Source organism: Theobroma cacao, chromosome 5 (genome assembly GCF_000208745.1).
Source record: "Theobroma cacao cultivar B97-61/B2 chromosome 5, Criollo_cocoa_genome_V2, whole genome shotgun sequence".
In the NCBI taxonomy this organism is placed as follows: Eukaryota; Viridiplantae; Streptophyta; class Magnoliopsida; order Malvales; family Malvaceae; genus Theobroma; species Theobroma cacao.
The window spans coordinates 10,691,599-10,709,469 of NC_030854.1; the positions used below are offsets into that span (position 1 = coordinate 10,691,599).

General features: G+C 31.9%; 1 protein-coding gene across 3 annotated transcripts; it reads right to left on the bottom strand.

Annotated features, from left to right (window-relative positions):
* Positions 2,804 to 7,198, bottom strand: LOC18598461 (sucrose-phosphatase 2). Of its 3 annotated transcripts, none has more exons than XM_018122318.1 (10): positions 7,010 to 7,198; positions 6,853 to 6,888; positions 6,422 to 6,503; positions 6,020 to 6,319; positions 5,787 to 5,888; positions 5,398 to 5,592; positions 4,980 to 5,270; positions 3,536 to 3,722; positions 3,224 to 3,270; positions 2,804 to 3,132 (listed from the first exon to the last, which is right to left on the bottom strand). In XM_018122318.1, exons 3-10 carry the CDS (start codon positions 6,479 to 6,481, stop codon positions 3,037 to 3,039), a joined length of 1,278 nt encoding a protein of 425 aa, XP_017977807.1. In that variant the 5' UTR covers positions 6,482 to 6,503; positions 6,853 to 6,888; positions 7,010 to 7,198; the 3' UTR covers positions 2,804 to 3,036. The 3 variants fall into 3 exon arrangements, with proteins under 3 accessions (XP_017977807.1, XP_007028060.2, XP_017977808.1); XM_007027998.2 differs by having other exon boundaries at positions 6,422 to 6,524; XM_018122319.1 differs by having other exon boundaries at positions 7,005 to 7,023.

Consider the following 17,871-nt stretch of genomic DNA (forward strand, 5'->3'; position numbering starts at 1 on the left):
ATGTTTTGTTGGCTTCAGTAGAACTAGTAGTAACATGAGGTGTAGATGTTGATGGTATTGATGTTGGTGTTGGTGTCTCACTAGTTGTCAAATTTGTTTCCTTATTAGTTGACATCTACAAAAAAAAAAAAAACCCAAATATGAATTCCAATCATTAATTCTAGCATATTACCAATAATTTTAATTGAAAATCCAAATAATAATTCTAAACATTAATTTCCAAACATTACTCTTAATGTTTAATTCTAGCATATTGCCAATCATTTTAATTGAAAGTCCAAACAATAATTCTAAACATTAATTCCCAAACATAATTTTTAATGTTTAATTCTAGCATATTAAAATCCAAACAATAATTCTCACCATAATTCTCAAACATAATTCTTACTGTTTAATTATAGCATATTGCCAATTATTTTAATTGAAAGTCCAAACAATAATTCTAAACATTAATTCCCAAACATAATTTTAATGTTTAATTCTAGCATATTACCAATCATTTTAATTGAAAATCCAAACAATAATTATGAACATAATTGCCAAACATAATTCTTAATGTTTAATTCTAACATAATACTAATCATTTTAATTGAAAATCCAAACAATAATTCTCAACATAATTCCCAAACATAATTCTTAATGTATAATTCTAGCACATTACCAATCATTTTAATTGAAAATCCAAACAATAATTCCCAAACATAATTCTTAATGTTTAATTCTAGCCTATTGCAAATTAATTTAATTGATTAGTAAAACAATAATTCTAAACATTAAGCTCTTTGAAATTTTTAATATCAACTAAGGTTGAAATAATCTATGGTTGAGAAAAAATTAAAAACCAAACATATCATTTTTTTTCTAATCCCTTGGAATTATTTTTATTTGCATTAATATTATTTTTTTCAAGCAAAAAACAACATATTATACTCAACCAAACATAACATTTTTTTTTCTAATCCCATAGAATCATTTTCTCTCTCTTGCTATTTTCACAAAGCCAACAGCCAAGTGAGCTAATAAGGAGAGTTAGGGTTTAGGGGAGGTGTAGATTGCAAATTGAGGGAATTCCACTAAGGGGGGAGGGGGTTGGTCGGTTGGTTTCTATTTTATTTTGGGGGGGGAGGGGGGGCGGGGGGGGGAGGTCCTTTAAACACCTTTTCCCCCAAATAAAAAAAAAAAGGGTGGGGGTTGGCTTCTCAATCAGTTTCAAGGGGGATGAGTCGCCCCCCGCCCCCCCAATCGAACCAATTGACTAATGGTTGTGATCAGTTGCTCAGTTGCAATCGACTATCGTAAACTTCTAATCATGATTGTATCTTGTCGTACTAAATGGATGCCTAATGATGGATTATCATAGCAATTACCAAGAAAATGAAAGGAAAAAACTATGAGAGGAATTTCACTAGTGTCGATGGGTGTTTACGTATGTTAATCTTACAATTCTACTTTCAAGGTGAAACGTTGTTTGTTTGTTTGTTTTGACATAAAATAAATTTAAAAAAAGTTTTCAAGATTTATATTTGTTTGAAAGATTAAAAATATATTATAGATGTTAAACATTTTACGAATTCATGAGAAAAACACTCATTTTTCACCTTTCGGAACATAAGACATTTTTTAGAGTGCTAAAAAAATGATTTATTATTTAAGATAATATTTGTTGGATGGTTAATTATATTTTCATAGTAGTTTTTATTATTTAAGATAAATATTTGTAAGATAATTAATTATTAATGTGGAATGTTGTTGTTATGTAAGATTATTAATTTTGAACTACATGTATGTTTTTAGTTTTTTTTTTTTTTTTTAATTGAGGGAGGAGGGATTCGAACCCTACTCTTTAGGCATGGAGATTATGCACCAAGCAATGAGACAAATGCTCGAGAGCATATTTTTAGTTATTTTGTTATTATATAATATTTTCAATGTTGATAATTAAGTTTTGAATATTTTGCACAATTGATAAATATTGATATTTTCATAGCTATATTGATGATGAAAATATTTTTCACAGGATAATTCAAACAATAAAAAATATTTTCAACAATTTATATAAATAATAAAAAATTATTGAATTATCCTATAAAATATTTTACATAAAAAAATTCTCATCAAGTTATTTCACTTACCAAACCGATCCAGATCAGTTTTACATGAGGGTGAAACCCAAAAATATCATACCGATTACTTACGAAATTATTTGCTGCTCATACAATAAACTTTACACTTAAAATTTCAAGTTTTTTTTTCTAAGAATGAAGGTATCACCCATGGGTTACCTTTTAATTTCATTTCTATATACCCTTAAAAAAAGGTTGAAAAGTATGGTTACCACGAAAACAATTGAATCAAATACTTAATCAAAAATTAATTTAATAGTTTTTATTTTAATTTTGACCTTTTCCAGTTAAATTCAAGGCAGAGCCTGCTTAATCTATTTTGCTCAAATAAATAATTCTTGGCAAGCCTTAGACCCAGCGGGATCTATAGCTCAGTGGTAGCGCATTTGACTGCAGATCAAGAGGTCAACGTTTCGAACCCGGTCCGGCCCTTTAGCTATTTATTTTTAGATGGAAATACTGCTTAAGTGGGCTTGTGCTATAAGAGCTCATGATGAAAAGCGGCAAGTGGGCCCTCTTGTTCTTTCTTCCGGACTGTAATTGGTTTCCGTTTTGATTGTTTCTTCCTCGAACTAAATTTTTGGATTATTTATTATTATTATTATTATTTTGCATTTTGTTACTATTTATCAAATTGTAAAAGTTGACATTGTACTATTTTATTATAACTGAGTAAATGATTAAAACGAACCTAAATTCATATAATCATTTACTATAAACTGCAAGAACATGGATAGTATCATAGTAAGATAGAGAACAAGAGACACCCAAGAAGATACAGAAGCCCCGGTATCTCAGTTTATCTCATCATAGTGCCATCTCCATTGTTGTATAAAAAAAGATTAGTAAAATTTGAATACATTTATTTCAATACAACTTTATACTGACTCTGGAGTCAAGATGTTGCAGAATACTAGAAAAACCAGGTTGAGTCATCCTTCTTTTCAAATCCTTCTAACCACTTCTGCTGCACGTTCACCCAAGTATACCCATCCGAAGCACTGGACCCCTGCAAACCCAAAATGCAATCATCTTAGAACATAATTATGTTAAGCAATCTTCAGGGACAAATTAAAATATTAAGATTTTACAATTCTTACCTTCGCATTTAGTATAATGGTGGTCACACAACTATACCGCTCGTCACCTACAAGAATTAGCAAGTCAATACAAAAGTGGAAACTCATGGGTAGTCACAGGAACATAAAGATAGAAATCAGTTGCTCTCAGGACCTTCCCAACTATACAAGGTAGAGCACATGCTTAAAAAAAACCATGCATCCTAGCACATGTTCATAATACTTGTTTTTGAATTGAACATACAATATCAGCATGCTTGCAAGAAAAGCTGTCTGCTAATGCAAAGACAATGACCAACTGATTTAGCCAATTTATTAAGAAAAAACTCTCACCGGATAACTCCCACTTATCAAACTTGACTTGCCATGTGCTTGTGCCAGTAGGTGTCGATAACACACTATCCACCCAGACCCGGAACTGTTTACCCTTTTGGTCTCCATGGCAACCTCTCAGTCTGTGTATGCATTCATGAAGAGTTCTCTCAACACCAGATGGAAAGGCAAATACAGCAGTTGGATCCTGAAGAAAAATAATAAAAATTTAAAGCATGACTAAGTAGTAAGCTTCAAAGACTCAAAATTAGATTTTATTCATATAAAAGGAAAAGGTAAAAGGAAAAATGAAACCAGTGTTTTCTTAGCAGATATGTTTGATTCAAGAAACAAACCAGTACAATTATTTGTTAAAATTCAAAAGGGGCTTGGTAGATCTATAACCACAAACTTGTCCAAGAATTGATTGCATGCACTCCAAATTGTAGACACACACCCATTGACAAATTCAAATCTTCAGTTGCGTGTATCATCTTACCAAAAATCAAGTTTTAGACATAATATTGCAGAAGAACAAATCTGTACACTTTTATCTATCTGTTTTCCTAATTACCTAGCATGCATACCCTACTCTACCATAACGTTTCCTACCCGCAGAGGCCTGGCTTTGTGCGTATTGGGATGGGGTAGGTGGGTTATGTTGTACAAATAATAATGATGGAAAACACAATGACAATAAAGAATTCCCTGTCTAAAATCATGTAGAAAAATGCGATGATGGAATGTTTTAAACATCTGATTCACTTGCATGCCTATCTACCATAAAGCTGATTCAATCCGTACAGAGATGGATTTTAAATCATGAAAGGTCTTACAAATCAAATTTCAAATGTGTAAAGAATTCTAGTTTGATCAAGAAATAGAAGCCAATGATGCACCAAACTAGAATAAACAACTGGAGGAAAGTTAGAGCAATAGCTAGAGCTGGCAAAGCTGAGCCGAACCAGAACCTGAATCAACCTGATTTGACCAGAAAAGTAAACAACCGAAACCCGCCAAACCTGAACACGAAATGACCCAAACCTAAATTGAACCAAACCCAAAATGACTCAAACCTGAACGACCAAAATTCGAACACCAAATAATTTGAACAACTTGAACCCAAAATGATTCAAGCCTGAATTAAACTGGACCCAAAATACACAAATCCGAAATGAACCAAATCTGAGATGATGCGAGCCCAAAACAACCCAAACCCAAATATGACTAGAATTTCCTTTGACTTGTAATGGCCTGACCCAAACCATTGAATTGTCACCTCTAGGCCAATAAACATTAATAATTCATCGATCAGAAGATGCAGATATAGTTACATGGTCATTGTCTTTGCTTCCATCTTTCCTAATAGTAAGAGGAATGTAAGATGTTGCCCAAATTCTGATGAACTGAAAACAACCATGACAAAAACATAACATTAAAAGTAAAGAAAGGCCGGTAAACATACACAAGAAGCTTTTAGACTTGCTATATATGCCTCACAGTTGTCAATCTCCCCTCGCCTCCATCTCTCATAGAACAAGTAAAATCTCACTACTTCATGACCAGGATTGACATTTTCCAGCTTACATTCGATAAAATCAGCAACATCTCTTGGAGAAGCGTTTGGACCGAGGTTAAAATGTCCAATGGCTTCTATGATCCCAGCTGCACACCTTTCTTTTGCATGGATTATATTAGGGTTACCTTTTGCATTTTCAGCATGCCATTGCAACAATTCTTCTTGGGCATTGCTAACCTGCAGAGGGGGGGCGGGGGACCGGGGGGGGGGGGGAATTAATGAAACAGAAATAGCCACAAAGACTATTGTAATTTCTGATGGTCTAATAACTCTGGATTATTTAAAAAAGCAGAAGAATACCAACCATGACTCCATACACTTCTGGAATGCTGAAGAGTTCAGCATCATTTCCAGAATCACCACAGACAAGAGTATTACTAGGTGGTTTTCCCTCGGCCTTAAACTTCTTTAGTAAATATGCAAGAGCCTGTCCTTTGCCTGCACCTTGTGGTAATATATCCAAATCCATTCCTCCACTATAAATTATTTTAATGTCCAGCTGGCCCAGAATAAAACACAAGTTAATGATAAATAATATTAACATTCAATGAATATGCAACAATTAAGCAAGCAAGATGAAGAAGAAATAAATACAAATGTGATGTGATCTGATGTATATCTTTCAAAGTATATTTACTTGGCAAAAGTACATGATTGGGTGCAACATATCCTTGGTAGTAAGTTGAATCTTACCCCTCGCTTTTCCAAACACTCTGAAAGCTCCTTCATCACTGTCTGGGCCTTAGTCCTATCAACATAGAAGCTGACCTTGTGTGGTCGCTGCTCCGTTTCTGCCTGCATGATCCAACATGCTTGCATTTGTCAAGACCAGGTCCTATAATTCCAGATACATTCAAGACACTCTCAACAGAATAATAGTAAGATTTAGATATAATGTTGCAGTTGCTGATATATATTAACTATACCTGAAGAGTGAGCTCAGAAAACTTGCTTGTTTCATCAGTGACAATGTTCCTATCCCATTTCTGATTCAGAACTTCAACCCAACCATCATCCGGCACCATTGAGTTGCCATATGTTATCTCAGTTCCCACTGACATAATAGTTATATCGGGAGTCAACATGGGTTTCTCTTTCCTCAACTGTTTGTAGAGTGTGGGTGACCTCCCAGTGGAGAAAACCAGAAGAGAGTCATGACGATAATTCGACTCCCACAGTGCATTAAACCTAAGCAAAGACATGTTCTCAGCATCATGGTGATCAACCTGCAAAAATGAAGATCATCATATCAAATTAAGTAACCACAGCACAAGCACAGGCATGACATTTTCTGAAAACGAAAGCAAATATTCAAGTTAAAAACATACCATTGTATGATCAAGATCAGATACTATCATAAGACGTGCCCCCATTGCAATCCGATTCATGCCTATTGTACCAATTAGAATCCTGTAACGTGATAAGCAATCACTACTTTGAATTGAGTTAGGGTTGTATGGAAAAAACGACTTTTCAAGATTATTGACAAAATGCCATAAGAAAAAAGAAAGATAATTCAATTCCTCGATAAGTTAGTAACAAGATTTTTAAGACAAAGAAAAGCTAAACCAGTCTAAGTTATCGACAAATGCCACAAAAATATGGAAAAAATTCCATTCACAGAAATAAACTGCTAATATTTGTTGTAATTACATTGCAAGAAAACAATCTAATCAAAAATCGATTCACACAATTGAAATTAAAAGTAAAATACTTCAATTAAACAAAGAAAAAAGAAATCTGAAAATTGATCAACTACCTGAATGGATCAAGTCGGAGCTTCTGAAAAGATCACCTGCGATCACATTAAGAATTACGATTCCATTAAAAGTAAAAAAATAAATAAATAAAAAATAAAAGATTATTATAGTGAGTGAAGTAGCAGAAGAAAATGAAGCGAAAGAGAGTAACCTAACTGGAAAAGATTGAGAGGAAGGTGAGGAGAGGAGAAGAGAAGAGTTGGTGGCCTTTCAAATATAAGCTAAGTAGTGTGGGAGATACTGATTAGATGAAGATACGATGGAGAGGAATTGGATCCATATTCCTTGGCGCTTCTTTTGTGAAGAGAAAGCAAACAACAATTAAAAACTGACGAAATTTTGGCACTGCTATTCTAACTGGTTTTCGGACGCTTGTTGGGTTTTTGTTCGAGGTGTGAAGGCCCTCCCCTTTTCACCTCACCGAAGGGCAGGGCCCACTTTGAATACGTGCCACGACTCGGGAATATATTTACTTAACAAAAAATAATTGGAACCAACTTTTAGCATATTCTTTGGTCGATACAAATTCTTTTCCTTTTCCTTTCATTTTTTTAAAATTAAATCTATAGATATTTTACATATTTCTTCAAAATTTTAAGATTAAATACTCTAATAAGTTTCTAAACTATATAAAAAAATTAATTAAATTGTTATCTTTTTATACTATTCAATTAAATTATTATATTTTTATTTTGAATTAAATAAATCATGCTAATAGTTGCTCATTAATTTCTTTTAATCAAAATACCAATTCGTTTTTTAACGTTGACATGTCATTTTGGATTATTACACTACCATGTGGCAAATGATGCGGTAGAAATGTTGTTGACTAAGACTTTATTTTTTTTCTTTTTTATATAGTCACATGTCTTTAATTTATTGGTTTAGGGATTAAAAAATTAAAATAACTTAATTAGTTTGGCAATCTAATTAACGGGTTCCTTCCTAGATCAACTTAGAGTTTAAAGTTGATCTAGAATAAGTTATTAATTTCAATTGATGTTAAAATATTAATTATGAAAATGAATAATAATACACATTCAAATTAGTTTGAATTAAAAACAATAGGGATGGCTCAATAATCTCAAAAGTCTAAAATTAAATATTCAAATAAGACTTTTTTATTGAAATTAAGAAAATGATGTTTTTTTCAATTGAAGTTAAGGAATAAAGAGCAAATGAAAAGAAAATTGGTAATTGACTATTATAAATTGAAAAAAAAATAATAATTGGTTTTATATATAGAAAAAAAATACCTTTGAATATTATTAAATACATATTATCTTGATTGGGAATAGGAGAAATAGTTGAGAATTAGAAAAGTGATAAAAAATCGAAACTTATTAGGAATAATCAACCAAGTGAGAAAATATATAATTTTATTAATTATTTTTACTTTTACATTTTTTAATAGGAAGTGAGATAAATAGTTGAAATTTGATAAATATGTGAAAGTGACAAAAAAAAATATTTATTAGACATATAAAAATAAATAAATAGTTTATTAATTATTTTAATTATTATATATTTTTAATATAATTAATTATATTATTATTATAAAATTACCAGACTTACAGAAATTTGAGACTTACCGCTCTTGTTTCAATGCCTTTACCCTAAAACCGGCTCTGGTCATACAAAACCCATTTCATCAACAAAACGAACTCAAACCCAAACATCCAAAATCAATTTGATCCAAAATCAATTCAACTTCAACAAAAGCACACAACAACCAATCTAAGCAATCAAGAAGCTGTACTACAATTGTGATGGGTATTTGAAATTTGAGAAAATTGACATGGAGTTTTCATCTTTGTTTTTGAAGAAAAGAACTGAGACTCTTTTACGTAAACAAATAAACAAACACTTTTACCCGTTCTTGTACATGAAACTGAATATGCAAAGCCCATGAGGCAACTCGAGTGAAAGTTAAAAATCAGCTTCAACATTGCTGCAGCATTAACTACAACAAGATATTGCCAAAATATTCTAGATGAGAAAAGGCAATACGGAGATATCTCACACCTTGCCCAATTCCTATCCACCAAAACGTCAGATTCTTTCTTTGAGGAAAAGCCCACAATTTACAGATTATTTTTTACTGCACTAGACAGTTATTCTCCTACAAAAGTAGAAACCCTTCCCTTGAATATTCGTCCCAAGTCGACAATTTCAGATTCTCTCATCTACTTATTTATGCACTGGCCATATCCCTGCTGTTGGTTAACAATCTCGAGTCGATTGAATAATATCAGCTCTGCCCGTATCAATAACGTTCTTGCTCTAAAGAGAGAATGAAAGGCATGGGGGGAAGGAAGATAAAAACTAGAGAAGAACGCAGAGTATAAGGTGAAGAGGGAATAGATCTTATTTTTCTTTCTTTGCCAAAGAAATTGGTTCAATTGTAGAAGGAAAGAGAAGACTGTGGTGGGCGATGAGAGAAGAGAATTATGGAAAGGATCCCAGTTAATTTGGGAAGCAATTGATTTGATTGCTAAAACAATTAGGTTATTTTAATTTTTTTATTTTAAATTCTTAAATCAATGGTTTTAAAACATGTGATTGGGTGAAAAAAAAAATTTCTAAGTTGCAGTTAGTAACATTTTGCCACATCATCTACCACTCCTTAATGTAATAGTCCCAAATAACATATCAATCTATTAAGTGGTAAATAATGTGATATTAAAATATTAATTGACATTTTGATTGATAACAGTTAGTTAATATTTAGTAATATGTACTTACTTCATCTAAAATAAAACTATATGAACTTAATTAAACGAAATAATAAAATAGGATCTTGATTAATTTTTTTTAAAACAACACAATTTCAAAATTAAACTTGAGTTAGGTATTCATAAATGTAATGTGTGAGAGAATATGTAAGAACCAATGTGTCTTAAACTTTATACAATACTTTTATTGCATTCAAACATTTGATTCCATAACAAATATTTACATCTATTACCAAAAAAAACTTGAGTTTAACTCATGTCTTTTTCAAATTAAAAAGAAAAAAATATGTCATAGGATTGAGTTAATTGGTTGTAAATTTAATATAAAACAATTTAATATTGTCAAATACGTATGCTGCTATACCATGTTAAATAAAAAGGCTTCAAGCAATCAATCAAACGCTATTAGATCCTTGCACCAACTGGGGAGGCATGTGGGTTTCAAGGTAAGTGTCACATTCCCCTAACATTAGGGATAAAATATTTTTCATTGTTGCCACCAACAGTTTACATGGTGTGTTGTTAGGACATGTATATATCCTCCGTGTATAAAAGAAGGAGCATGTTTTGTTATATCGGTTAGCTCAATAAAAATGATGAAGGAATATCCAAAGGGGGGTGAATTAGATTTCAAAAATTCCTTATTAGCGTTATTTTTATTTTTTAATGACAAAATTGAATGAAATTAATAAGCTTTAAAAATTAATAAAAAAATGTTTTTGAATTGGAGAAAATCCTTAAAGATGTTTTGAAATTGAGCTTAAGAGAAAGATATATTGAAAGGCTAAGATTGATTGAATATGGTTTGAATGTGAATGATCATAATTTAGACTTTTCTTTTCTTTAATTTTTAGGTACCTGGTGGTTGTATGTGAAGAGCCCAAAATTTGAAAATTGTTTCTTTTAATCCAGAAATTGAAAAGACTTTTCGAATACTTTGAAGGAAAAATAAAAAGCTTTCTGCTCCAAGTAAAACAATGGTTGATCAATAAGAGGAATAGATCAAGCCTTTGAGGGATTATATTGTCCCATGAGTACAAAATCTCCACTCCAATATCCTCCTATTCAAGCCAACAACTACGAAATTAAGCCATCAATCATGTGATATTTCTTATGATGAACTCTAAGATGAATATGATTGTTTGTATGTTGAATTTGAAAAAACTTGCATTGAAATATAAAGCCATGAGAAAGAAAGCTTTGGCATTAGATGATGAACTTCAAAAACTCAAGCATGATTTTAATTGTTATGCTGATCAAAGAAACAATTTTCAAATAGAACTTAAGCATTCCAAAATAGATTTTGAAATTTTGAAGTTGGAATTAGAAAATAAAAATTTAAAGTTACAAAGAGTTGTAGATGAAAATATTGCACTTAAAGTTTTAATGGCGGAAAACTCAAAATTAAAATTAAAAAATGAAGAGAAACCAAAAAGAAATGCAATGTTTAGAAAAAAAAGTAATGCTTTTTCACAACACTGTTATGTGTGTAGTAAGAAGGGTCACTTATCTTATAACTGTTATCATTATGAAAGTAGTCTTCCCAAAACCAAATTAGTTTGAGTGCCTAAAGGATCCAAGGTGTTAGCTAACCCCCAAAAACCCATCAAAGTATGGGTACCTTTAAAGAAAAACTAAAAATCTATTTAGTAGGTTGAGCAAGGGGAAAAGGACAAAAGTTTTGAACCTTAACCAAAGGAAATATAGTCTTGGTATTTCGACAATGGTTGCTTAAGACACATGACCAGCAATGAGAAACTATTCACAAAGCTTGATAGGAAGAAGAATGGCGGTGTTTCCTTTGGTGATGACTCTAAAAGTATTATCTAAGAAATTAGAACCATTGGTAACATCTCTCAAACTCAAATCAAGCATGGCTTATTTGTCAAAGGTCTAAGGCATAACCTTTTAAGCATTAGTTAACTTTGTGATAGAGGCTTTAGAGTATGCTTTAATTTCTATGGATGTCAAGTGATTGATATTAATACTAACAAAGTAGCATTCATTGGTAAAATAATTAAGAACATGTATGTCATCTTTTCTTGATGAAATTGAGTCTAGTGAATCATGTTTTATTGCCAATGATGTGTGTGATAGTTGGTTGTGATATGAAAGATTATGACATGCTAGTATGCAGACCATATCAAAACTCTTAAGAAAAAACCTAGTCATTGGACTCCCAAAGATATTCTTTGAAAATGACAAGGTTTGTGATGCATGTCAATTTGGGAAACAGGTTAAGAGCTCATTTAAATCTTAGCAAATCATATCAACTTTTAGACCTCTTGAACTATTACATGTTGACTTGTTTTGACCAATCACTGTTGCTAGTCTAAAGGCAAGTCATATGGCTTTGTTATTGTATATGACTTCTCTAGATATGTATAGGTGTATTTCCTTACACACAAAGATGACGTATTGCCAACTTTTGTTAAACATTGCAAAAGAGTTCAAAATGAAAAACGTCTTACCATTATTAGTGTTAGAAGTGACCATGGTGGTGAATTTGAAGGTGATAATTTTGAAATATTTTGCAATGAAAATGGTTTTGATCGTAACTTTTCAACTCTTAGAACTCCACAATAGAATGGAGTTGTTGAAAGAAAAAATAAGACTTTAAAAGAAATGGCAAGAACAATACTTTGTGAAAACAACTTGCCTAAGTACTTTTAGGCTGAAGCTGTGAACACTGCAGTTTACATTTTGAATAGAGTTTCCATTAGAGCCATGATTTTTAAAACCCTTTATGAGCCTTACAAAGGAAGAAAACCAAACATTTCTCAACTTAAGGAGTTTTAAATGCAAATGTTTTGCTCTAAATAATGGAAAACACATTTTGGAAAAATTTGATGCTAGAAGTGATAAGGCCATTTTTTTAGGATGTGTATTGAATTCTAAAGCATATAGAGTGTTTAACAAAAGAACTCTAGTTATAGAAGAGTCAATTCATGTTGTATTTGATGAGACTAATGCTACATAAATAAAAGTAATGTTTGATGATGATGATGTGCATGACACTGAGAAGATGATGGAGAAAATGATCTTAGACAACAAAGAAAATGATGGAGAGAGCTCAAAAGTGAAAAATGAGGAAGAATCACCATTTGAGAACCTATAAAGAACTGAAGAATAGCACAACGATCTTTCTAGAAGCTAGAGGTTTGTAAGAGATCATCTTCAAAAGTAAATCATTGATGATCCCTTAGAATGTGTTAAAATTAGAAGACGATTAAGAGAAAATTGTGAATATCTTGTATTCATATCATAAGTTAAACCAAAAAACTTTGAGGAAGCTGAAAAAGAAGAGAGTTGGATGCTTGCCATGCAAAAGGAACTTAGCCAATTTGAAAGGAACAAAGTTTGGACCTTAGTTCTAAGGCTAACCAACCATCCAATTGCTGGTATATTTAAAAACAAAATGGATGAGTTAGGAAATGTGGTAAGAAACAAAGCAAGGTTAGTTGTTCAAGGCTACAATCAAGAAAAAGGTATAAATTATGATGAAACATTTGCCCTTATAGCTAGATTAGAAGCTGTTAGACTTTCACTTGCCTATGCATGCTTTATGAATTTTAAATTGTTTCATATGGATGTGAAGAGTGCATTCCATAATGGCTTTATACAAGAAGAAGTGTATGTTGAACGACTGATTGGTTTTAAGGTCTTTGATAAAATTGATCATGTGTATAAATTGCATAAAGCCTTATATGGTTTGAAAGAAGCTCCTAGAGCTTGGTATGAAAAACTTTCAAACTTTTTAATTGAAAAAGGATATTCTAGGGGGAGTGTAGATAATACTCTATTCATTAAGAAAAATGAAACTAATTTGATTATAGTTCAAATATATGTTGATGATATTGTGTTTGGTGTTACTAAGGAAAGGTTGTGTGAGAATTTTGCTAAAGAAATGCAAGGAGAATTTGAGATGAGTATGATAGAAGAGTTGAAATTATTCCTTGGTCTACAAATCAAGCAATGTACAGAAGGAATATTCATCAACCAAGAAAAATATACCAAAGAAATGTTGAAGAAATTTGATGGGATGAATATGAAATCAATTGGAAATCCAATGAGCCCTTCCACAAAGCTTGACAAAAATGATAAAGGAAAAGATGTGGACCAAAAACTCTATAGAGGTATGATTGGCTCACTTTTTTATTTAACTGTAAGTAGACTTAATATATTGTTTAATGTTTACCTATGTGCAAGATTCTAATCGTGTCCCAAGGAATCACACTTAACTGTAGTGAAGAGAATTTTTAGATATCTTATGGATACTCAAAGCTTAAGACTATAATATCTGAAAGGATCATCTTTTAATCTTCTTGGCTATTCTGTTGTTGATTTTACTAGAACCAAATTGATAGGAAAGGTGATAACGACACTTGCCAATTCCTTGGAAACATACTTGTGTCTTGGTCTTGCAAGAAACAAAATTCTAATCCTTTATCAATTGTTGAAGCTGAATATATCTCACTAGGTAGTTGTTGTGCAACAATACTATGGATTATGCAACAACTATGCATAAAGTCCTTATATATTGAGACAACATGAGTCTTATAATTATCTCCAAGAATATTGTTGAACATTCTAGAGCTAAGCACATTGAAATTAAACATCATTTTATCAGAGATCATGTGCTTAAGGGAGATATTAAAATAGCATTTGTAGATACCTTGCATCAATTGGCCAATATTTTCACAAAACCATTGAATGAAGATCAATTTTGTAGAATTAGGAAAGAATTAAGAATGCTAGACATTAATGAAGTTTGACTAAACTGAATTGCCCGTGTTTTTGATGATATATCACATGATGATTATGTTTCCTTCTTGGTTTAATTGACAAGAAAATGTTTCGATTAGTTAAAGGGAACTTGAAAGGAAGATATGATTCATAGTAGTTAGTTAAGGACTTCCCTAACTAATTAAAACAAATTCTATGTTAGGTAATTAATCTATGTCAATGAGGTATTAATCAATTAAAAGCTCCTTTAACCAATTAATGCAGGCCTTGTACTATAGACAAAAATACTCTAATCAATTAAGGGTCACTCAACTAGTTAGAGCACCTAGGTTAATGGGAAAAATGACATGCAGGAAAATTTATAAAAAAAAAAATAAGGAGCGAAAGGTACGAGAAACCTCCCACTCAAAACGTGGGTTAACTAGTTATTAAATCTCCTCCCAAAAACTTTTCAGTTTCTTAAAAAAGCCACTTACTAGAAAATCAAAACCCTCAAACATCTTGACTCTCTAAAATCCAATCATCTCTTCCTCAACTCTCTAAAACTCAAGAAACCTTGAGTCCTCAACGTCGACAAAAACCCATGGCTAGAACTTCTCTCACTCATAAGGTTATAGACAAAGAGAAAGAGAAGAGGGTAGATGATGATTCCTCTCATCTTCCACCAATGAAAAAGAGCAAAATCACTCAAGGCCCTTCAACCAAGACAAAATGGAAGGACAGAGGAAAATGTTAGCAAAAATTAAAAAGTTTATTGCAGTAGGGTTTCTATCGAGAAAGGTAACATATCAAATTCTCGGTTTAGAAGTAAATCTTTTTTCATTAATCCTACACTTTACTTTTTTTTCCTTTTTGATACAACAAAAAAGGGAAGAAATATAGTGGGTAAATTTATGCTCAAATTTTCATTTGAGTTGGTTGGATTTTTCAAAAGTTCTTTCAAACATAAATGCAAATCTTTTTGAAAAAGCACAAATTCAAGGGGAGCTTTACTTTAGAAAATTATTTTGAAATCTTGACCATATTTTTAGGGGGGTTTTTCTTCAATGAGTAAATTTAACTCTTAATTTTGACATATCAAAAAAAGGTAGATTTTTAGCTTTATTCTTGTTTTGACATGACAAAATTGATTAAACTCAATGAACTTTGAAAATGAATGAAAGATATTTTTAAATATAAAGCAAATCCTCAAAGGATTGTTAAAGCTAAATTTAAAGAGAAAATATATTGAAATGCTTTGATTGTTTGAACATGTTTTCAATATGGATGATCATATTTTTTTACTTACAGAAATATCACTTAATTTTCTCAAAGGTCTTTTATTTTCCAAATTAAATGTGCCAACCTAAGAATCAAGTTTTCAAAGGAAATGACTTGATTCTTAAATGAAAAGAAAGCAAAATCTATCTCTTTAAGTACAAGAAGAATCGATTATGGAGATGAATAAGTCAGTTCTCAAGCAAATATCAACACTGAAGAATTGATTCTGGGAAAGGAATAAGTTGGTTCTGGAAGAACAAATGCTTCGGGATTTGTGAAAATGTCAAACCCTGCTTTGTAAAATAATTATAATGTCATTCACATGCTCGATAGAATGTTTGTATATTTAGGAAGTTTGAGAAATCGTTAAAAGATTATATTGCCCCTAATGGTACCATTGAGTCGATTAAGCCTCGAACTAGTTCAAATAGAAATTTTAAGGTGAAATTAAGAGTTTCACAGTTCATGGATGACTCAAAATGGTAATTCGGAGTTCGAGGATCAATTTGGAGTCAAACCGGAATTTTCACTATCTAGAGGTAAAATGGTCATTTGCCACTTGGGGACAAAATGAGAATTTTTAGAAAAGATTCTTTTTGGTCCATTTGACTTATTAGAGTATGATTTAAGTATTGGAGTATGATTTGAAGTTTAGAAGTGAAAAATTTTAATTCTGGTATAATTTGGAGTATAAGGGTGAAATGGTAATTTTGCCATCTCGGGGGCAAATCGGTAAATTTTCACCCCCGACACTTGTCAAGACCAAGGGATTTTATTCATCATGGAAATGGATAAACATGAGAAATGTGTGGTGAAGAATTAAAGAATTAAAAGTCAAATATTTAAAATTTGAGCCAATAAGGAAATGCCATGTGTCATGTTTTTATTATTTTATTATTTCTTTATAAAAAGGCAAAAAATCAGCCCATTTCTCCCATAGTGATCAGCCAAACCAGAAGAGAAGAGAAACCAAGGAAGAACAAACCCTAGGTGGGAAAAATCAAAGAGAAAGTGTTGGAATTCAAGGATTTGATCAAGCAAAGGTAAAATTTCTTTGATTTTGCTAGTGATTTACCTTACCCATGCATTTTCCCTTAATTTCCATGGTTAAATTACATGTTTTCATGATGAATTCATGGCTGGTCAAAATGGGTATGGAGAGAGAATGATCTTGGATTGGTTTGATTTTTAGGTATGTTAGTGTTTTTAGGTGATTAATGATGTGTAGCATGAAAACAAGTGAAGAAAACCACCAAAGGTTTGGTGCCCATCAATAGCCGAATTCTCTAAGTGAATAATGAGGAAGAATGGGATGTTATTCTAGGTGATTTGATTAAGAAATAATAGTTTTTGGTGTAGGAATTAATGAATTATGGAGAGAAAATTAAGTAGGAAAAATCACGGAGTTAGTGTACCATTGTTGGCCGAAAGTTCCAAGAAGAAAAGTGAAGATAAATTTTGCCTAATTGTGTGTTAATTAGTTGTGCTTGGTGAATTGAGGGATTGGAAAAGAAATGGAGCAAGTTGGAGTGAAATTGGACGCATTGGCCAATTTATTGGATGAAAAATCGACTTAGGTCAATACCGGGTCTAGATGGCTACCTGTGCATTTTTCATTTCATATCATGCATATATATCGAGCCTGAAATAGCTTATGACTGTTAGACACAATTTAATTGAAATATGTGCCATGGATTATGGCTAGGTGGTGAGCCATTAGATACGGGTAAAGGACTGTACCCGCGGACTGAAAATAGGAGTATATCGACTCCTAGAACAGTGAGTAAACTTACTATCGTCTTAATTATCTAGAGTAGATTTATTTAATTGTGTGATTTTATGGAAAAATGGTTTAATTGGAAAATTATTGTGTTTTATGGGAAAATGAGATTTTATAAAATAATTTTATAAAATTTTTGAAAATTTAATAATGATTTCAAAAATAGAGTAATTGGAGACCTATACTATGATTGTGTTGTTTATCCATGATTTTACATTAAATGGCTTATGATAAATGTGGGTATGACTGGTTATTTTTATGATTTAAAGAATATGTGAACTGCTTTGATTTGCCTTGAATGTGTTAAGTGAGCCATGTCATACTATTGTGATTTTATTGGTTGGTGGATTATAAAGTGGGCACTGCAGTGACGGGGGTTCCGTGGGCCAGCCTAATTAGAGGGGCACGGTTCCCAATTATTGAGCTTACCTCGATTGGAGAGGCGCGTAGGATAACTCCCGAGGTAGGATTTGAGTACACTTCACGCTGGCCACCAC

Excerpts from the sequence above, each read along its gene's own strand:
- LOC18598461 (XM_018122318.1), bottom strand. The coding sequence starts at position 6,481 with ATGAATCGGATTGCAATGGGGGCACGTCTTATGATAGTATCTGATCTT. Across the intron at positions 5,889-6,019 it reads TTTCTGAGCTCACTCTTCAG|GCAGAAACGGAGCAGCGACC; the intron begins GTATAGTTAATA and ends TGGATCATGCAG. Across the intron at positions 3,723-4,979 it reads CAAGTCTAAAAGCTTCTTGT|GATCCAACTGCTGTATTTGC; the intron begins GTATGTTTACCG and ends ATTTTTCTTCAG.